Consider the following 23,222-nt stretch of genomic DNA (forward strand, 5'->3'; position numbering starts at 1 on the left):
CCATGTTCCTATCCAACTTTTCCCTGCTAATTAGTTTGTGTCAGCACATGTGCAGAGCAACTTAATAGGTGAGAAAGCAGTTTGTGTGCAGGTGAGGTAGCTCCTACAGTAGTAGGTAAAAGCAGGTCCAGAACAATGCTTTCCTCATGGAGTGGGTGAGGCAGACAAACAAGGGTGAAAAGGTACATTTGTGTAGGAATTCATATGTGTCCTCCCTAAAAAAAGATGTGTGAATGGGACAAACATGATAAATTAGCTTGTGAACAAACATGCATAACTTTTAAAATATATATGATTTGACAGTGTCATAAGCAGATGTAGGAATCCTTTGTTAGAGAGATGAGAGTGCAATAATGTGATTGGTGGCATCTTACATCCAGAGTGTAGTGAAATCCAAATCATAGCAGATGAGATAGTGGTACAGGTCATAATTTGGGGTACTATACAAAGATTGTGTTGAAAATAGTGGTCATGTGCTTCAAACATTGCAGAAACATCGTTTGTAGGTGTTAGATGTGGTTTATGTTATTGTATCCTAAATACAAAACCTATGTTAGTATTAGAGTGAACACGTTGACACATGTCGACTTGTGTAGATTGAGTGTGCTACTGCGTAAAGTCTATGAAAGCAGGTAGTGAATGTGTCTGTTTATCAAATACCTACCTTAGCGTATAAAAAGATTCTTACCTTAAATTAAACAAACCTTTAAATGTGGAGAAGTATAGAAACATAAGCTTCCAATGTGTTTGCGTGCTGCATGTGTGGCTTGCAGGCAGTGAAATCATGGTTTGGAGTTAATAGACTGCAGCATTGCTTATTACATTCAGGTGTATGTGTTTGAGTACTAATCAGCGTTAATTAGCCAACTCAGGCGCACGCTGGCAAGCGGTATCTGTAGGAGTGGTTTTAGCTGTCGGTTGGCGGCCGCCTGTTTGGTGTCCGAAACGAACGGTGCCTTAGTCGATCGTGCGGTAGTAGCACCGCTCATTTCTGGTGCACACCCCCGTGTACGCCCATATGTACGCCCATTTTCCCTCATTATTTCGGCCGCTCCCATCAACACGCCCCTATGCCGCCCCATTACCCGTACGCTCGCGTACAGGTTTTTTCGCACGTTGAGACACCGGCCGTAAGCGTTGTGGAGTGCTCGCGCCGGCGCATTAGCGTATCTGCACATGCGCAGATCGTAAAAAAACCCGGGACGTACGCGTACGGCCCGGACGCTCCAACCAGAATAAGGCCCACAATCAGCCCGTTGGCCACCGCTCCAGGGTCACCGGGGACAGCATCAGGCTTCAGCCTGGTCAGGTTAGTCCTGGAGGGGGGGACCCCTTTATTGGGGGGTCCCCACTCCCCCAGGGCCCCTGGCCAGGCTGACTGGTCAGTAGGGATGAATGCTTTGGCCGGGGGGACTTGTATAAAAAGTCTCCCCCCTGGCTGTGGCATTACCCTGCTGGCTGGTTTTGCCTGGGGCTGGTTCTTAAAACCCCTAGTCATTTTGTCCCCTGTATTTTGGGAACCAGCCTCGGACCTGGAGCCTGGGGCTGGTTTTAAAAAATCGAATAACACCTATTTGCCGGGTTTCCTAATTTTTTTTTATTACCAGCCTTGGCTCTTTTAGCCTGGTGCTGGTTTCGGCTGTGGGGGGGGGACCCCACGCCGTTTTTTAAATTTATTTATTTCTCTAAATTTTTTTACACACTGCAGCCTGCACGGATCTGACTGATCCATGCAGACTGCCTGTAGGAATTCGTATTGGCGGCCATATATTCGGCGGGCTAATACAAATCATTACGCCATCGGATAATTACGAATCAGTCAAATACAACTGATTAGTAAATTATCCTTCAGAATATGAATGAAAATATGACTACACCAGTCGTATTCATTCGTATTAAGAATACGAATACGATTTTTTGTATTTGTATTCTTAGTAAATTTCCCCCAGTATGTAGACATTTTCTTGCTCCAATATTTAGAGGGAAGCCCAATATGTCTTGACCCATTACTGCGTTAACACATTTTAATTTATATTAGTGTCTAACAAGCATGTCTACAGCTGATTGTATATGTATTTTAGAAAAAATAATAGCACTAACTCGGCTTTGAGCCATCTTCTTAGGCTGCAGCAAGAAATACAGCAGTCTCTTAACACAATCTGCCACTATATAAACTTGTTTATTTTAAGCAATACACACACACTATTTACAGTTTATTAATGAGTTTGTTTAACACTTATTTTTGTAGATTGTAAACCCTAACATCTACATTTAACACACAGGGGGAGTGCGACATATAAAATATATTTTTCCCTTCTCCAGCCTGCCTAATTGAGTAATGTCAGATTACTATTGGAACAGCCAATAATCTTTTAATCAGTGTGTGCATTTACATTTAATATATATTTGTTTGATTGAAATTTGATTTTGCGCCCGATCATCCTTCTTTGTTAGTTTTTCTGTACGTTGAAAAAAGACTTAACTCAACGTTTGCTTACCAGTTATTCTGTATCCCCGGATGTTTTTTTCTGATAAATGACTGTCTAGCCTTCATTTAAATGATGTTATTCTATCTGCTGACACCACCTCACATGGAAGAGAGTCCCATCATTGTACCACCTTGACCGTAAAAAAGCCTTTCCTTCTAAGTGTTCTAACCCTTCTTTCCTCCAGTCTAAGTGCATGTCCGCTTCTGGCCTCCAGTGTCAGAGGCAAACGCAGGATTTTCAGAAGGGGGTTTCCAGAGAGGGGCGGAGCAAAACACGCAGATGGACACGTAGGTGACCCAGTAGGTGAGTCCTTTGTGATCCGGCACTCCTGTTGCAAATGTGCAGCTGCCTGGGTGCCCTTGTGGTTACTTGAATAGATTGGGGTGGGTGGGTAAGAACACACTCAACATGGCACTCCTGGGTCTTGTGAATGGTGCCAAAAGTTTAATGCAACGTTTCGGAGCACTAGGCTCCTTTTTCAAGTGTGTGTATATATATATATATATATATATATATATATATATATATATATATATATATATATATACACACAGCATTGTAGTCCCCTGGGCATAGCAATGTACTGGGGCCCCTACCTATCCGCCAGCGGTAGGGGTGGGTGGGGGGTGCAATGAGTGGAAGCTTTGATGTCCCGCGGGTGGTAGTGGGTATTATATCAACCGCTCAGCATATAGGCCTGGATAAGTAATTTCCACTAATTACCCCTTTACTGCACAGATGGTGGGAGAAGGGGGCATTAGGCTGAATGAAGGGGCCCTGATACATAACTTCCAGGGTGGTAGAGGATGTTTAATATGCAGAGGAGGGGTGTATAGTGGAGTTGGCTTATTATTCATAATTTTCTGGTGGGAGGACAGCTTGCTTGACTGCAGATATCTCCAGTTCTGTAACTAGATATCTTAGCTTTTAATGGAATTAAAAACTAGAGACTCCCCCCTACCAAATGGTACTGGGGACTAGGGGATCAGAGTTCAGGAGGCAGAGCAATCCCCCAACGAGTATATAAAACTACATACCAGATGTGTGAAGCTGGAGCAGTAACCAGCTCCTGGAAGGCTGTTATCTCTGGTTGTGGGCACCGTACAAGCTACTAGTGTCCATCAAAGGGGGAGAGTCCCATTTTGGAATATACCATCAGAAAAACTCTAAGTCAGACAGAACCTGAAATATCTGACTGTGAAGAGCAATTTACAGGCTTTGAAGTCAGATATCTCCAGTTCCCCAGGGCCAATTTTTTTTTAAATTATTATACCCATGGAAAGAGGGGACCCTCAGCTTTCAGTCTTAGACTTCTGGGGGGTGGGATTTGGGTATTCAGAACCCCCCCCCCCCCCCCACGTGTACCACTGAGTCCAGGGGCTGGCTGACAACTTTCAGCCTGGGGGGCAACACAAGCAAGTGGCCCATCGCCATCGTTCCACCACCCTATCCTCTCCCATCTAGTCTGCAGCAAGGATTAAACAATCCTTCCACACACACACACACACACACACACACGGATAACAGAAATGTGGAAAGTGCGCGCCAGAGGCGCGCTGCAAAAATTTACACTGTAATGCACATTACACCTAAAGCCATCACTGTAATGCTAATTACACATAATGCCACACACCGTAATGCCCATTACACATAAAGCCATCACTGACGTAATGCCAATTAAACATAATGCCACACCATAATGCCCAAACATAATGCCACACACCATAATGCCCGTTACACATAAAGCCCATCAAACATAATGCCACACACTGTAATGCCCATTACATATAAAGCCATCACCGTAATGCCCATTACACATAAAGCCATCACCGTAATACCCATTACACATAATGCCACACACCGTAATGCCCATTACACATAATGCCAACGCCATAATGCCAATTACATATAATGCCACACACCAAAATTCCCATTACACATAATGCCACACACCGTAATGCCCATTACACATAATGCCACACACCGTAATTCCCATTACACATAATGCCAATGCCATAATGCCAATTACATATAATGCCACACCGTAATGCCCATTACACATAATGCCACACCGTAATGCCTATTAAATATAATGCCACACCGTAATGCCCATTACACATAATGCCAACACCATAATGCCAATTACATATAATGCCACACACCGAAATGCCCATTACACATAATGCCACACCGTAATGCCATTTAAATATAATGCCACACACCGTAATGCCTATTAAATAAAATGCCACACCGTAATGCCCATTACACATAATGCCAACACCATAATGCCAATTACATATAATGCCACACACTGAAATGCCCATTACACATAATGCCACACCGTAATGCCAATTAAATATAATGCCACACACTGTAATGCCTATTAAATATAATGCCACACCGTAATGCCCATTACACATAATGCCAACACCATAATGCCAATTACATATAATGCCACACACCGAAATGCCCATTACACATAATGCCACACCGTAATGCCAATTAAATATAATGCCACACACACCGTAATGCCAATTACATATAATGCCACACACTGTAATGCCAATTACATATAATGCCACACACTGTAATGCCAATTACATATGCCACACACTGTAATGCCAATTACATATGCCACACCCCGAAATGCCCATTACACATAATGCCACACCATAATGCCAATTAAATATAATGCCATCACCATAATGCCCATTATACATAATACCAACAATGTAATGCCCATAAAACATAATGCCAAATGCCATAATGCCGATTAAGCATAATGCCAATACTGTAATGCCCATTAAACTAAATAATTATACCATATAAATGCTGCTTACCTATATCGCTTGTTGCCAGGGGTTACATGCTTCTTAACAGGTGTATTATTATTGTCAGGGGGATTTTTTGCCAGGGGGGAGCCGAGCCAGGGTACATGCTCGTCACCAAGGTGTGCCATTTAAATAGCGCGCCAGCGCTACCCGAATCAGCACTTCCGGGTAGCGCTGGCCGCGCTGTTCTCTTCTTACAGACACTAGAGGTATAGCAGTACCTCTAGTGTCTGTCTCCTATAAGGTGGCGGCCATTTTGGAAGAGGCCGTCACCCTATATTCGTGCGGCCACTGCCAGGAAGCTGGGAGTGTGCTGGACAGACGGAGCGGAGGTGGCCGCCGAACGGCGGCTGCAGCGGTGATGGCTGGGCTGCAGCAGCGTGTGCAAGATGGACACAGCGGCCCAGCCAGCAGCTAGTCATACCGGCCTGGGGGGCATGTGGCACTCTGGCCCCCGGCCCAGCCCGCCTCTGACTGAGTCTAAGTGCAAGTCCGCTTCTGTCCTGCAAGCCCACTTCTCCGGTCTAAGTGCATGCCCGCTTCTCTTCTCCAGTCTAAGTGCAAGCCTGCTTCTCTGCAACAGTCTAAGTGCATGTCCACTTCTCTCCTCTGGTCTAAGTACACGCCCGCTTCTCTCATTCAGTCTAAAGGCCTTATTCTAGTTCACTCTTTCTGACAAAATCCTTCTTAGATGGACAAAACCATGTGCACTGCAGGGGGCAGATGTAAAATGTACAGAGAGAATTAGATTTGGGTGAGTTATTTTGTGTCTGTGCAGGGTAAATACTGGATGCTTTATTTCTACACTGCAATATACAGATTGGGCCGGTTTTATCTTTGCTGGCGAACCGCCAGCAGCATGCTGCTGGCGATCCGCCAGCAACACGGCGCTCCATCTGACTGAGACGCGCGTGCGTCCCCCACACACGCGCGTCTCAGTATCCGGGCTGCGGGGGGGGTGTGGTCGCCCGGTGTGGGCACCGGGCGACCGAGGGCAGCACCGTCGGAAGGGGATGCGCCATCGCCATCACCTGCAAAGATGAATCCCGATACATCTGTACATCTCACTTTGAAGTAAAACCCCACCCAAATCTAATTCTCTCTGCACAAGTAACATCTGCCCCACCTGCAGTGCATATGGTTTGTCCATCTAAGAAGGATTTTGTCAGAAAGAGCGAACAAGAATAGGGCCCTAAGTGCATGCCCACTTCTCTCCTTCAGTCTAAGTGCATGACCGCTTCTCTCCTTCAGTCTAAGTGCATGACTGCTTCTCTCCTTCAGTCTAAGTGCTTGACTGTTTCTCTCCTCCTGTGTACAGTAAGTGAATGCCTGCATCTCTCCTCAAGTCAAAGTGCATGCCCGCTTCTCTCTTCCAGTGTAAGTGCATGCCCTTGTGTCCTAGTAACTGATTTCAGAGTAAATTGGCTACCTGACAGATCGTTGTATTATCCCTTAATATATTTGTACATGTTAAGCATGTCACCCCTTAGGCATCTCTTTTTCTGCATAACCTTGCATTAGTCACTCCTCACTCCTGTCCAAGGTCTCCGAATGCCTCACGGCCATCTCAGCCTGGATGACCCAACGCTTCCTGAAACTAAACATGGCTAAAACTGAACTTCTAATCTTCCATCCCCCGAACATCCCCTCTTCTCCCACTATCTCCATCAGCATTGGTGAAACCGAGATCACGTCCACCGACCAAACGCGCTGCCTCGGTGTCATCATTGACTCCTCCCTCTCTTTCACCCCCCACATTCGTGCTCTCTCACAGTCTTGCCGCTTTCACCTACGCAACATCTCACGCATCAGACCATTCCTCTCCACTGACGCGACCAAAATTCTCATTCACTCTCTTGTCATCTCCCGCCTTGACTACTGCAACATCCTTCTCTCTGGGCTACCTCTCACCCGCCTCGCACCTCTCCAATCCATTCTTAACGCTGCTGCTAGGCTCATCTTCCTCTCCCGCCGCTCTACCTCTGCCTCCCCCCTCTGTCTATCTCTTCACTGGCTCCCCATTCCTTTCCGAGTTCTCTTTAAACTCCTCACCACCACCTACAAGGCTCTCTCCTCCTCCACAGCTCCCTACCTCTCTTCACTGATCTCTATCCACACTCCCTCCCGTCCTCTTTGCTCCATCGCTGACCGCCGACTTACCTCTCACCTAATCACCTCCTCCCACTCCCGTGTCGAAGATTTCTCTCGCGCTGCCCCCCTGCACTGGAACAACCTCCCGCCACCCATCAGGCTATCTGATTCCCTTACCTCCTTCAAGCGCTCCCTCAAAACCCACTTTTTTCGACTAGCCTATCCCTCCTCCTAACCTCTTTTGATCCTTCTATCCTGCCTCCGTTCCTCTCCGTTCCTACTTATCCTATTGTATTTCGTTCGTCCACCCACCTATTTTTAGTATGTTAACTCTTATGAGCAGGGCCCTCCTTCCTCACGTACTCACCCTACCTCATTACCTCACCTGTGCTCCTGTCCTGTTCTTCCCTTCCTCTACTTCATCTTCAGTCTCCTTGACAATTTTGACACCTACTTCTGAACTGATGCTGATTTTAGTTCTACCAGCTATACCCCTATTTATACTGTATCTTTCAACACACCCTGTACGTTACCTTGTAATTTGTTTTTTTTGTTTGCTATGTACGGCGCTGCGGACACTTTGCGGCGCCTTATAAATAAACGTACTACTACTACTACTACATTAGTCCACATCGAACTGCATTTTCCATTGCAGACTAAAGCTATAATGAGCAGTGCACTGGCTAAGTTGGATATCACTATATTTGGTTATATCAACACTTTAACAAACTTCAGCTATAGCTCAGAGACAAGTTATTTAATATATAAACAATTCTATACTCAAGCTTAAAACTGTGCCAGTGGGTTACATTGCTAGGACAAATGCATATTATATAACCGTTAACATTACAGTACACGCCAAAGCAAATGTTTAATGAATTCTCTATAAAGCTCTCTACAAGAATGCCCTGTAGGGGTATGATATTTATCATTTATATGGAGAATAGTAAGTTGAATCTGCACATATATTATCCTCTCACAAGGATAGAGGAACACATTGCACATATTTACCAAGGTTTCTAACTCTCAGCTTTCGTGTCTCGAAAACAAACAGCAGAAAACTTCTCCACAAAGGTCTTCCTGAGCTTGGCGCTGGCCTGGATGGTGATGACGGACTCCGCAGCTGGGTATAACATCACAATACACCAGCTGATTACAATCTTGACATTCGGGGCAGTACTGAATGTAACTGTGGACAACACAACCTCAGCTATGCAGAATGATACAAATGCTATAAGGATCAGGACGATTGTTCTTATGGCACTGAGGTGGGCTTGGAGCTTAGAATAAGTAAACCCAGAATCGCTCTGCTTCATATTACACACATGTCTCAAAAGAGAGGACACAGTGAGTATAATAGAGTACAGCACAATGATGAGGGGCACATAGCAGCCAAGACAGGAGGATATTAGGATATATAAGTGATTTATATGAAATGTCCCATTAACCAAAGACGTTCCTAGTGTACTATTCTCAGAACTGATCACTTCAACTTCAAATTTGACATTCCAGATGCACAAGAGACCAATGAGAAATGTCCCAACAGCCGTCAGTAGAAGCAGCAGCATCAGGGAAGATGGGCGAATCCTCTGTAACCAACCACAGAGCCCATATCTGAAGTTGGTGATGCTGGAACAGTAGTAGGCACAGAGCCAGGCAGTCAGCCAAAAGCTGCAGTAAGTCATCATAAGTGTAATTGTGGTTAATGGGAAGTATATTTCCCCAATAAACAGCAGGGGAACACAGATGACATAGAGTGAGCCCTGTGTTGTCAGACCGCACTGTAGGAGAATGTTCACCAGTCCTCGCAGAAGGTGGATCAGATGAGATGGGTTCAGCCTCTGGTCATATTTAATGCTTCTGACATCCATAATTACAATGAATGTGTTCAAAGTAATGGATATAAAGCTTCCTAGGAAGGCAAGGGTCAACAGAACGATCCACAATGGAGACAGCATGTTCTGGCTTCTCTGTATGGTCCTACATAAAGACTGTTTGGTCTACGTTGAGAACAGACAGGTCTTTGCATAGAGTTTGAATAATGCAAACAATGTCTATGTAAAAGTTATGTGACGTCTGTGGCCAGAGAGCCCAGCACACAGGGTTAATGGTAACCACTGCACTGAAGATGGTAACCATGCTGCACGTCATTCGGTACAAGGGCACTTGACATGTTTTAAACTGTATGAGCAGCACTGAGCTGGGACAGGACCCCTTCTGCAGTGCTGATGTGAGTAGAATCCTGCTGCTGGGCACCAGGCACAGATTATATGTACTTATGAAATATATGTTTAGCACTGAGCTGGGACTTTACCATATATGTGTATATTGTATTGAATATTGAGGAATGCAGTCTAAACTTAAAATGCACTTTGTACATTTCTGGAGGAGGGGATATAGCACATCTTGGTGATGAGGAAATGAGATGCTAAACAGCCTCCTCCTGGCAGAAGGTCTGTGAGTGGCCAAAACACAGCAGGGATTAGGCTTTGTGTCTGAAGTCCTGAGTAAAGGTGTTAATAAGGAAACTTTTGTATGTGATGTGTCACTGAACCCATGCCATCCTGTGTGCGAGGTGTTGGTAATGCACAGACATGTGTGTTTCTTTAAGCAAACATGTCCAGGAGATAATCAAATGATCTCCACCTTTCCTGGAAGTAAGATATACTAAGGGATATGGATTGAACCCTTTGACATGTAATCTGGATCTATTTATGACAGGAAAATGTCCCAATTGATATATAAATATAAATGTCCCAGGCATGTACACCTCCTGCACAATGCTGAGTGGGTGGGGAGAACAGGGTGGAATTACCCCCTGTGGTGATGTGTGTGGATTTTGTATAAAAAGGCACAAGTTTTGCCTGTAAAGTTGTACTTCTACCTGACTTGAATGCTGTAAACATCTGTATGCTGTGCCTCCTAGCAATAGGAGAAGAGATCTTTTAAGATCTATGGGAAAATAAACATCTTTTGCCCAAGACAACTACTTTCATCTTGCGACCAACAGAATTACTGCAATAATTCCATTCTCCGGCTGTTCTGGGTACCAGTATCCAGCATCCTCCCAGTTCTGCTCTGCCAGCTACCGAAGCAGAGGTCTGGTCCGTGACCAGTGGGGAACCTATTGACACCAGTTGGGGGTGTGTCAGCAGCGTGTCAACGCACACAATCCAGCAGGTAGTACTCAGGTGCCAGCGTTTTGGCCTGAGGAGGTATCTGTGATTCCAGGTGTCACCTAAGTAGGAGCATGGTGGTGGCAGCCATATCCCCGCTCACTGTGTAGTGGGCAGAGTCAGTAAAAGGCGGTTGCTTACGGTAACAGGGAATCCCCTAATGGCCAGGTCCCGTGAGATAAGGAACCGCTATCTGTGCACCCGAAGGGCGCAGCCAGAGCGTAAGGGCAGTCGTCCGGTCACAATGTCATTTTTGTTTTTTACAGCACTTTATTTTAATATTGCCAATTTTTTTAGTTTACAATCTCTGGACTCAATGTACTATAGAGATAAATATATACAGTAGGAGCCCATCTCATCTGTTTTCCTTAGGCCATGGCTCAGGATGGCTAGCCATGGCTATCCTATTGTTCTCAGCTGCAATACAATACATCAGCTGCAATACAATACATAGAACAATAGAGTAGGGGATTAGCAGATTAATCCAATTACTCACTTAATCCTATTATAGAGATAGATGGCATTGACTCCATCTGTATTAAAATAAAAAAGATGGCACAACGCAAAAAAAAAAAAAAATTATATAATAAAGATAATGCAATATTAAATTATGGAAATTGAATAGACATAAATACAATATACAAAAATACAAATAAAATGAAGCATCAAAGGTTAAAATACAATGTAGCAGGTATCGGCATTGTTAATGGAATCCCATGTTGGGAGGTGGATGGACAGTTCAATAGAGAGATCTCAGCCCAGAGGCAACAGTCCATTGTAAATGAAAATGCTAACTCTGTGGTCAATTTGTAGGATGGGCAAGAGGAAAAAAACATATGCTGCGCTCGATATAAATAAAAAAAAAATATTGTATAATGATCTATTAATTAATAGAAAACAATTCATACATAATTTGTAGGATGGACCTAGTTGCCAATGGAATCCAATGCAAAGATAAGGAACCCTATACCAAAGTAGATATAGCGAAAACATAGATAGAACACACAGTCCAGTTATCAAACTGCCTTGAGTAGCAAAATGCATCAGGTGACCTGTGCTAGGTCTATGGGCATCTGCCTTGACAGTCTGTCAATCAGGGATGTAGTGAGGATAGTTCTGGTGGAGCACAGGCTCCAGGTATGGAAATGTTATAAAGCATTGTACAGCCACTTCCTGGACCCTTACATATGATAAAGCTCATTTGTAGCCTGGCTCGCCCAATGCTGGGCTCTTTTCAGATGTTGTAGGTCATGTTGTCGCACATTGTCCCTGTCCGCACTGAGGCAGTAATCTGTGGAAGGATAGTTATGGGAATAAATTAGTTAATGAAGTGTAGGACAGTTATAGGGCTGAGAAAAATGATTGGTGGATTGTGGATCGTCTTGTTCACTATTGCATTCCTAGGAAGCTTCATTGCTTTGAACGCACATGTTGTAATTATCAGTGTCAGAAACAATAAATATGGCCAAAAGCTGAATCCATCTCATCTGATTTATCTTCTGCGAGGACTTGGAAACATTCTTGGAGTGAAGGGGGAACCATGTCTTGAACTTGCTCCAGGTACCAGTGGAAAATCAAATGAGAGGCTGAAGCTGCAGAGCATCAGGTCGAGCTTGAGTACCAGCTGGAGCTGGTGAGGCTCAGTGGCCAAAGCACTGTTGGTGACTTGGGAAGGAAAAAATCCCAGCATGACCAATTTCCCATGCTGGAAAGATGGCGACCTTGATACTTTCTTCATGAGTTTCAAAAAACTTGCCAGCAGTTTGCATTGGACTGCAGTGATTGGGCCAGTTATTTAACCCCTGGGCTGAAGGGAAAGGCTTTGGGAGCATTTGCCGACCTCCCCTAGGAGCTGGATGGGTATTATTCTGCCCCTAAGATATCCTTGTTAAAGCATTTAAAAATCACTCCCGAAATTTACCGACAGAAGTTCAGAGACTCAAAGTGCAGTCCCTTTGATATCTATGTGGGGCTGTTAGCGCAATTGTCAACCCTGTTGCATCAATGGGTTGAGGGCTTACAAGTGAAGGATTATGATAAACTGAAGGACCTCATACTGTAGGAGCAGTTCAATGCACTCTACCCATCTGTGGTTAAAGAGTCCCAATTCAGTGGAAAAGGCTGGCACCCTTGCAGACCAATACACCAGCACCAGGGCTTCTGGGACTGGTACAAAATCCCGGCAGTCAAAATCCTGACAAGTGGGGGATGTGGATCCCCCCCCCCCCCCCTGCGGGCTTGCTTTGCTTGCCATGCAGCAGGCACGCTAATTTATTCTCCCTCTATGGGTGTCGTGGACACCCATAGAGGGAGAAAGTGTTGGGATTTTGGCGCTGGGGATTCCGGCGCCGGGATTTTGACTGCCGGGATTCCGACCGCCGGGATTTTGAACCAATCCCAGAAGCCCTGGTGCTGGTGTATTGGTCTGCAAGGGTGCCAACCTTTCCCACTGACTTGGGACTCTTTATTATAATCCTTCACTTCTAACTGCATCCCAGGCTTCTGTAGCAAAGAAGAGCTGGGGAACACGAGAGCAATTCGGCTGGAGAAAAAGAAATCCAGAGAATCACCCCCGCATTCCATTTCAATGAAACCAGTGGCTGCTACATTTGTAGGGGGGGACCTTTCTTGAAAACTGGCCAAGGATGTTTTAAGTTTGGTGAAGAGGGGTACGGTCCAAAGAAGGGGGGTTTTCAAGGCTGGTCCGGATTAGTCCATAAAAGTGAGTGGGCAAGTCACCTGACGTGTTTCACCATCTCAGCGGCTTTATTAAAGGTAAGTAGTGGCCTACTCCCACTACTAAAAAACAGGTCAGGTGATTTCTAGGTAGTGCCGGGTACTACCTTTGATAAAGTCGCTGAGACGGTGAACTGCGTCATCTGACTTGCCCACTCACTTTTATGGACTAATCCGGACCAGCCTTGAAAACCCCCCTTCTTTGGACCGTACCAACCACCAACCTTTTGGGCCCTGCCATTTGCATTGGAGGATCCTTGTACCATCATTCCTGACGGCAGCCCTTGGGTGTACTCCCCTAATCTCGGAGGTTGACTCGGCCCAGCCCATCCAGGCCTTGAGTCCCTGGGAGGATCAACAACACACCCCGGTCTTTAACCAACAGGTGGACGGTAACCAATTTTTGCACTTGCACTTTATATGGTCCTGACTCAAGGCACAATAGGAACGGACAGTCCCTTCCCTCATTCTATATGTGGGATTAACTTGCATCTAATACCAGAATTTCCGCAAACGGTCATTCACTGTATTGAATAAAATGTATTGATTTTACTGTATAATCAGTCCAATTTTTTATTATAGTTTTACAGTTGATTTTACATATTCAGCGCTGCTATCCCCCCTTTTTTCCCTTGGTACTGTACAGTTCAGGCCTGACTAGCCTGACAACTTTTAGCAGCTTCTAGTGATCCAGCTCAAGTCACAGCGCCACCTTCCCCTCCTCCCCTGTGGGGGAACACCCCATTTCACAGGGTGGCCTGGGAAAACACACTTGGTAACTCATCATGTGAACACAGGTAGTCAGACCCCCCTGAGGCAGCCAGCATACCGGGCTTCTCCTGAGGTGTGGGAAGCCATGAAGAGGGAAATGATTGAAATGCTGCAGCTCGGGGTGATTCAACGGTGCTTGGGCTGCCCCAGTTGTACTGGTCCCAAAGCAATGTGGGGGCACCCGCTTTTGTGTAGATTATAGAAGGTTAAATGATGTCACTGTGTTTGATGCTTATCCCATGCCCAAAATAGAATAACTATCAGATCAGCCGGCCCAGGCATGGTACATCACTGTCATAGATCTCAGTAGGGGGTACTGGCAGTTCCCACTGTCACCTGAGGCCCATAAGAGGTCCACAGTTATCACACCATTTGGCATGTTTGAGTTTATGGTCATGCCCTTTGCTATGGAGAATGCCCCTATGTGCTTTCAGCACCTGGTTAATGACCTGCTGGTTGACCAGGAGGAACCCACCATTGCCAACTTGGATGACAATGCAGTATTTAGTCAGACCTGGGAGGATCCCCCGATCCATCTCAATAGTGTGTTAGGTAAAATCATTGGGTCTGGTTTGACAATCATTCTGGAGAAATGCTATCTTGGGCTGAGTGAGGTGCTCTATTTAGGGCACCGTGTTCGAGGAAGTACCCTCTGTCCAGGCAAAGTGGGGCTATAACTGAGTGGCCTACTCCCACTACTAAAAAACAGGTCAGGTAATTTCTAGGTATTACCATAAAGAAGCTGCCCCAGATGGTCAATTGGACAAAGGAACGTTAGAGGGCATTTTTGGTGCTGAAGTCTGCATTAGCTCAGTTGCCTGTCCTGTAGGCCCCAGATTTCCAAAGGAGGTTTGTGGTGCAGACGGATGCTTCTAATTATGGGCTAGGTGCTGTCCTCAGCCAGGTCAATGAGAAAGGGGAAGAGCTCCCCTTGAGAAGTGGCTTTCAATGCCACCATTGAAAATGAGTGTTTGGCAATAGTGTGGGTTCTCCAAAGCAAAATCTGTATGGACGACATTTTACAATTATTACAGATCATAGTATACTCATATTTGTTAATAGAACAGCAGCAGATAATGGTAAACTGTTAAGATGGAGTCTCATGGTGCAACAGTACACATTTACCATCCAGCACAGAAAGGGTGCACAACACAGCAATGCAGTAATGTAGTAAATAACACACTGATGAGACAGGGACATTGATCATGACCTTTGTGCACCATTTTATGTTGGAGCTGTCACGATCCATCAGTTGATCGGATCCCAAAATCGGTATGTCTCCTATTTTGTGTATTATGAATGTAAATTCTTGTGTACTGCCTGTTGACTTACTTTGAGCCAAAGAGGGCTTTGGGGAGTGTGTGTGTGTGTGGGGGGGGGGGGGGGGGGCTGCCTGCCATTTCCCTTTGCTAGATTGTAAATACTGTGTACATTATCCCAAGTGGGCTGTTTTCTGGGCTGTTAACTGGAAAATACACTTTATGGTCACAGAACCACCATGCCTGACCCACAGTGGTCATGCGAAGGAGAATGGAATTTCTCACTGGACTACTCCCCCCTCTCATGTACAGAATCAATTACTTGGGAGTGAGGGCTAATTCATTAAAGTGTCCAGCATTGAGCTGGGTAATACTCTGGAAGGCGGGAGGGATGAGCGGAGCTGCAGTCAGCTATAACTACTATTCTCCAATCAGAGTCTGGGTCCATTCCTTGGGGCAAATCAGCTACTCATGCTGGGGATGCACCATACTTCCTGACATGTGAAATCCACCCCCAGCAGACTGCTATACTTGTGTGTAAGTTAGGCCTCTGTGTATTCCTACAGCTTAATCATCCTTGTAACTAAAGCTCTGAAGGATTCTTGGAATTAAATCATTTACATTTCTAGTCTTGATTCTGTTACTTATGACCCGAGCTCCATGTTATCCATTTTTCTATGTTGTATTGTGTGTTCTGGTACGAGCTCAAGTGTACTAAAGACAAAGATCCCATAAGATTCCAACCAGAGAATCCACAACAAACATTGGTGCAAAGAGCAGCCAACAGCCCACTAAGATGTGGGACAGCCACTGCATTTTAGGCCTGTTTCATCATATCATCATTAAGCCAATTTTCAAAAGTCACAGAAGTAAATGGAAATGCTATTGTGGTGCCTACTTGAGTTTTTCAGAGAGAAAGGGAGAACGAGAGAGAGAGTGTTAGCATTTCTTGAGTGCCTCAGAGGGGTGTGTGTGAGAGAGAAAGTGAGAGAAAGAAAGTGGCTTTGATAGTTGCTACTAGGAAAACTGTATGTCTCTGACAAAAGGATGCCACTCAGTGGAATCTAGCCGAGTATGGTGTAACCCGGTCACAGACTGTCCCTTCTATTTGATGTTGAACTCTAATAAACTGTAAATGCCCCCCCCCCCCTGGCTGATGGGTGATATAGGTAATAGTTTCAGTATATTACCAGTTGTGTGGTGCCTCAGCGCACTAGTTGCATGGTTCCCTGCACACAGTCCTTGTTTCAAATCCTGGGACCAGCATTGTTTATATTACCTATAATTTTCTCCCTGGATGCCAGGTGATATAAGAAGGTAGTCCCAGGAAATATCAAACTAAAAGTGACAGGTACCATGCCCATTCCCCTCCTACACACACGCCCCTTGCACACCCACATTCGGGCCCCTATTGATATGTACTGGAGCTGCTTTGATATCATTTCATATTAAAAGATGGCTGTTTTGAATCGTGTGTCACGGAACGCCGCGCGTCAAAATAAGAATCTGAAAGAGTACTATTACGACGTATTAAAACCAGGTAGTTATAGCGGTATTGATAAATATTATGAAGCGGTTAAAAATAAATTTAAAAGAAACGATGTAAGAAAATGGTTACAAGAGCAAGACGCATACACATTGCACAAGCCGGCGAGAAAAAAACTTTAAAAGGAATATGATCTGCGTGTCGGGGATAAATCAACAATGATAATGTGATTTGGTTTTGCTCATAGACCTGTCAAAGCACAACGATGGTATTAAATATGTATTAACAATCATCAATATATTCAGTAAGAGGGCATGGGCGTAAGTGTGCCTGCTAAGAACACCACAACAGTCGCTAAGGCTTTTGAAAAAATATTCCAACAGGGCGATATGCCGAAGAAGCTGCAAACCGATAAAGGTAAAGAGTTTCTAAACAAAGTACTAAAAAAGTTGTTTGACTCTAACGTGTTGAGAATCTTCAAGGCGACGTACTGTGATTACTTTAGAAGTAAGAAAACATCCCTTTGTTTAGCAATCGGTGACCACGTCCGTATTTCCAAATATAAGGGTATATTTCAAAAAGGTTACAAACAGAATTTTTCTGAGGAAATATTTGTAATACGCGGTGCAAACACTAACGGGGTTAAGCCGCTTTACAAGCTGGAGGACCTATACGGCGAGATTATAACTGGTAGCTTTTACCCAGAGGAGTTACAAAGCATACCAAAAAATTATAATAGGGTTTACAAAGTGGAAAAGATTTTAAAAAATAAGATGGTCAGAGGCCGGAAATACGCGCTAGTTAAGTGGCGCGGATACCCCACAAAATTTAACAGTTGGGTCGTGACATCAGTGCTAAAGGATATATAAACAAAGGGAAAGATGGATGACAAACCGTTCTACATAACGTTGCCGAGTAACGCCTCAGCTGATACATTTCCACAAAGGATTTCAGTGTATACGACAAAACTGGCAAAGCCGATAGATTTAAAACGGCGAATGGGAAGTAGCTCTTACAGAAATACAATACCCCCACATCTGGAATACAATCGATCTACACGATTGTGTGCTGAAAATAACAAGGTGGCTGAAATTAGCCGACATAAACTGGATGGCGGGTTAAAACTATTGTACGAACCGCTTGACTGATCCGTATTCTTCGGCAATAAGCCTATGTACCATATCATGGCCAGCCCTAAACTGACAAGAATACTTGGTTTACAACCTAAAACTAATTCTTTAAAACCATGTGCAGACATCAACGGCGGCCAATATACGTTGTTCGTGTACACAGATATTACTGAACATCAAAGGGTCAGTGATAGTTATGTACCGCTGCTGCAGACTGTTGAAATAAAGGGGCATATCAATGAGATGGTCACTATATGCTACGAGAAGCCCGATTACGTGCCGTTGGGCAAAACGCATTTTGACACTATAGCCATAGAGATAAAGAACGACCAGAACGAGAACATTTCATTTAAGTTTGGGAAAGCGAACATGAAACTACACTTCAGATGACGCATAACTGAATTTTATTAAATAGCATGGTCGCCATAAAAAAAAGTGATCCGGCGCTCTATGCGCAATATTATAAAACTCAAGCCGGCAGTGGTTTACCAGGCTTTCACGGCAGTGCATATATGCATGGCTGCCGGTTAGGTGGTATTTTCCAAAGCCTGTTCAGAAAAGCAGTGCCTTTTTTCCGAAGAGGTCTGGAGTTGGCAAAACCTCACGTGAAGAATGCCGCGCGCAATATAGCAAAAGACATCATAGGCCAAGCCACAATGGCCGTTGTGAACAGATTACACAAAGCGAATCAAGTGAAGCAAGATGGATCCGGTTTAGTTTATACGAGAAAAGGGGTGGTTAAAAGAAAACGTAAGCGCTCAACACAACTTCCGCCTTGGTGCATGCCCCTTTTAAACAAATACCGGAGCAAGTGCAACTTAGATAAAAAAGGAAGCTGAAGAGAAGGGCTGGCGATATTTTTTAGGAATGTCTTTTATACTCAACGAATCCATGGAATGCGCAAAATCTGAGCTTGACCTTTTTGATGTGCCCCCAACGCAAACCAGCGTAGAGAAAAGTCTATACGTGGAAATGCAACCTTTAGCTGCATTATCCAAGACCGCTCTGTTATAATTATACATAGCGGCCAGCGGCGAACACTACTACGACCTGAACAACATGTTGTTGTACGTGACCTGTAAGATCGTACGGGTCGATAACACGGCAATACCGCGAGCAGCACGGGTCGTCCTTATTAATTATCCCATAGCGACTTTATTCAGCCAAGTGGATGTTTCTTTGGGCAATAGACTCATATCACAATCCAATAATCTTTACGCCTATAGGGCATACATCAAGACCATTTTGAATTATAGCTCAGACGCGTTATCCACAAAACACACAACAGGATTGTTTTACAAAGATATGGCTGGAGAACACAACACCAGAGCCCTAGATGGTCTAAATACAGGGTTTATAAAAAGAGCAAGAGCAAAGGTGCAAAGTCGAACGGTGGAACTACTGGACCCGCTACACTGCAATCTTTTTAATCAACATTAATTTGATCTTAAACGCGGTTGATTTGAAGATAAAATTAACCAGAAACAAACTCTTTCTGTTTAATGTCCATGGAAGCGGTTCCCTTTAAAATTCAGATTGTCGCCGCCTCCCGGTTTGTGAAAAGAGTCCAGGTCTCAGCGGCCGTCCGGATCGGCCACGCTCAGGCCTTGTTAAGTGGAATTGCTAAATACGCCATTGATAGGGTTGGCATGAAGATATATAGTGAGCCTGCCGGTAGTAAGGTGTTTAATTTAGAAAATCTGTTTTTAGGTCAAGTACCAAAAACGGATATAGCCGCGTTTGTAGACAACAAAGCATTTTCAGGAGCCTATGACAGGTACCCTCTACGTTTTGAACATAAAAACGTAAACTTTGCAACCCTTTACCTGGATGGAACACTGCATCCAGCTAAGCCATTTCAACCAGACTTTGAACATGGCAATGCGGTTCGTGAGTACATGTCTCTCATACAGATCACAAATAAACAGAAATCAGATTCAGGTATACTAATCGACTGTGAAGAGTACCTCAATGGCTACACGTTATTCACTTTTGATCTGTCACCTGAACAGGAATGCGCAAAACACCTATAGCTAATCAGAACAGGGAATCTACGTTCCGAATTCCACTTTGCTGAAGTGCTGGCCGGACAGTCAATGTGATCATTTATGCTTTATTTGATAATATCATCGAAATTAATCAAAGATGTGCTGTATGATCATCTATAAATGAAATAAATAACATTAATATTTTTGGTATATTTTAACAATTGCAATTACACAGCAACAAGATGAACACATTGCAGATAATTTGCATACTGTGAGCAGACCCAACAACGCAATTATACTTTAAAGGGACTTATCGGTATGTTATGCTACCTAACTGTAAACTGCCGCAATACCCCTGTGCATTTGTAATCAATACGCATAACAGCAGACAACCGGGAGAGCACTGTGATGTGTTTAGCGCAAGCCATCTTGCTCATTAGTATTTCACAGTTTTTTATATACCTTGCATTAACACCATTCAAAACATCTTGATAAATTGTGTCGGCTGCATCAGTTTGCATGGCATTAAATGATTCAGCATCAGCATTTGCACCGGGTGATAAAAGGGTTAAAGTTGTCATTTCTCTACCAGTCTGTTTACTCAACACCAGATATCTCTGTAAAGCGGCAGTGTATCAATTCGCCTTTTCGTATTCTGATAATGCATTATTATGTAGTATGCTTATGATCTCCGCATCTAGACCTAGCATGGCTGTTTTACCTATATCGTTGTTACTCGGTTTGTTGTGTAAATGGTCTATCTGCTGCTGAGGCACCAGATACATTTTCTCAGCAAATTCCATCAACGATTAGACAGTAGTCCGGTTATTAACGGAATAGCAAAACCAAGCAGCGATCCAATAAAGCCGACTGTTTCACCAGACATTTCTTTTTGCCAATGGCGGATTTCTTATTACAAAGAGATTTTATAAGGGCCCTCTTCTTTTTAAGATACTTTAATTGCCATTGTGACAAGGGTATTTTACCTTTTAGCATATTGAGCGCAATCTCACAGATAGCAATAACCAAATTTTTAAAGCGTTGGATAAAATAGCATTTCTTTGGGACGGCTTCGTTTTTATCAGCGTTTTTAAAAGCGCCCAATTGCGTCATATCTGGGCCGCCATGTTCACCTTTGTCAGAACAATGATAAATGACTAAAGGTTGTACGGTTATAGATATTTAGAACCGCGCTTCTTAACGACATAAGCAACCGGTGTGTCGGGTGGGACTAGCTGCTTCGTAAACAATAATCGTCAAAAGTGCTGTTTCTTAAATCAACCAGTAAATAGCCATAAGGGGATTCCGTCGCAGATTCAAATACTTCGATGAAGAATCAATGTCTCGACGGATATGCCCACCTGCAATTTATCCCTGGGGTTTTTGAACATGACCATATATTTTGTGTATATCCTGCTCATTTTACCTTGACAAAATATGTTTTGCACAAGGTACATGATGCTGAGATTACGATGGTGTACATACTTTGTTGAAAGCTTTCTCAACCTCAGAATTATTACTAGCCGCCTCCATCAGATCATCAACCACAGCTAAATTAATCAGGTGGAAAAAGCTGGTCATCGCTAAAAGACTCGGGTAAACCTTCTATAAAATGCATACCGGGTTACGTCCTCTACGCCCTCTACAGCTAAGTGGACGGCCTGGCTTGCTTATAAAATAGCAAAGTCCTAAATATAGATCCCAGAAAGACCTTTCTGCACATACACAATTTACACATCGTTTCTAGAGTCCATTATTGTTAAAAGTGGAATTTTATTAATGATTTATGTATTGTTATAACCATATGCCTGTACCTTATATATATTTTACTTGTAACTGCAAGAAAACTGTAGAACCTTAAAGAAAAGGCCGCAAGGCGAATACACTTTCACTTTGACAAAACCAAATTACTTTGTGACATCACCAAAATCCTTATAAAGTATGCGTGGGTGCTTTATAGGATATAGTTTTGTTTTGTAGACAAATGGGTACAGGCTGGTAAAGTCAAAATAGTGAATTAACTCATCAGCAGCTGCTTAGTGGTACAACTTTATTGAATTAGCACGACCACTGTAAAGAGCCACATGCGGATCCAACAGTTCGGATACTTCTTTACCCTTCAGAAAAGACTGTAGACCCACATCAACCTCTAATATATTCTTCCACTGACATTCCCAAATTGTGCGAATCTGAAAACCGCACCACTTTAGGAAATGCATTCTCACCTGCGTATTGTGCTGTAATTGGCCATAAGTTGTCTTCGGCAACTTGTTTACATCATCTGCGTTGTAGCAAAATCCGCAACCGTGATAAAAACAACCTTGGAATTCAAAAACTGTGGGCACACCATTAATCACGGCATAACCATCCAGACTATACTTGCCGACTTTCTTTTAACCCACTTGTAAAGCCTGTTTTATGCTAACCCCTTCTTTGAGTTCAATATACATTAACCATTGTATGGCTGGTGTTAAGTAACGCTTCTGAGTCTTGTGATAATTATCACCTGGCACAAGGGCCAATGTGTTTTACCTCAAAAAATTACAACGGTACATAGCCATGCAAACCAATGCCAAAGTCATCAGATGAAAAGGATCAAAATGCCTCTTAACAATGGGACCATCTGGGACCATCTTCACCAGCTATTGGAATATCCTGTTCTGTCATGGAAATAACCGCATCGCTACATCCTCCTTCAATAGCGGATAAGCTCAGTCTGAAAGTTAAATGATCGGGCATCATGTATTGTAGGCCAAAATAATCTATCGAGGGCATTGGGCATATGTAATCTTGTTTAGCCACTGTGTTAAAAAAAATGCGGGAAGTGACCTCTGGAGCCGTTAAACCCCATGGCTTTTGGAAGCCGGCTGAGTTTCATTGGTAAAAAATTTCAAGAATCGATTAATCGAATCTTCAAATCTTTAGCAGTTATACACATAATGTTGCCACCGCGAGCTAAGAGTTTTTATTTCAGGTGTTCTTTAATCAATTGGCACAAAACAAAGTACAGTATGCATCATAACGCCCCGCATTATGCGCTATGAATGTGTAATGCTCAAATTTAGGCTTCATGAAAGTCTTTACAAAGTCTTTGATACAAGCAACGCCCTTAAACTCCCAGGTTCTCTCATCCACTAGTGTTAGAGCGTAACAGTAGTTTGGTATGTGCACACCTGTCTCCTGCATACATTCAAAATCATAAAATATTTATTTCTTATTGGGTTCCTCTGGTTTGATCACTTGTATATAACTAAGGTGATAAGCA

At 43.7% G+C, this 23,222-nt stretch overlaps 1 protein-coding gene across 1 annotated transcript; it reads right to left on the reverse strand.

The window, feature by feature from the left end:
• Positions 1-8,430: 8,430 nt before the first annotated feature.
• On the reverse strand, positions 8,431-9,282 carry LOC146020712 (taste receptor type 2 member 40-like). Its single transcript, XM_083154066.1, has one exon. It carries the CDS (start codon positions 9,280-9,282, stop codon positions 8,431-8,433), a length of 852 nt encoding a protein of 283 aa, XP_083010192.1.
• Positions 9,283-23,222: the final 13,940 nt, after the last annotated feature.

The sequence above is a fragment of the Crinia signifera genome, chromosome 7 (assembly GCF_055691185.1).
Source record: "Crinia signifera chromosome 7, ASM5569118v1, whole genome shotgun sequence".
NCBI lineage: Eukaryota > Metazoa > Chordata > Amphibia > Anura > Myobatrachidae > Crinia > Crinia signifera.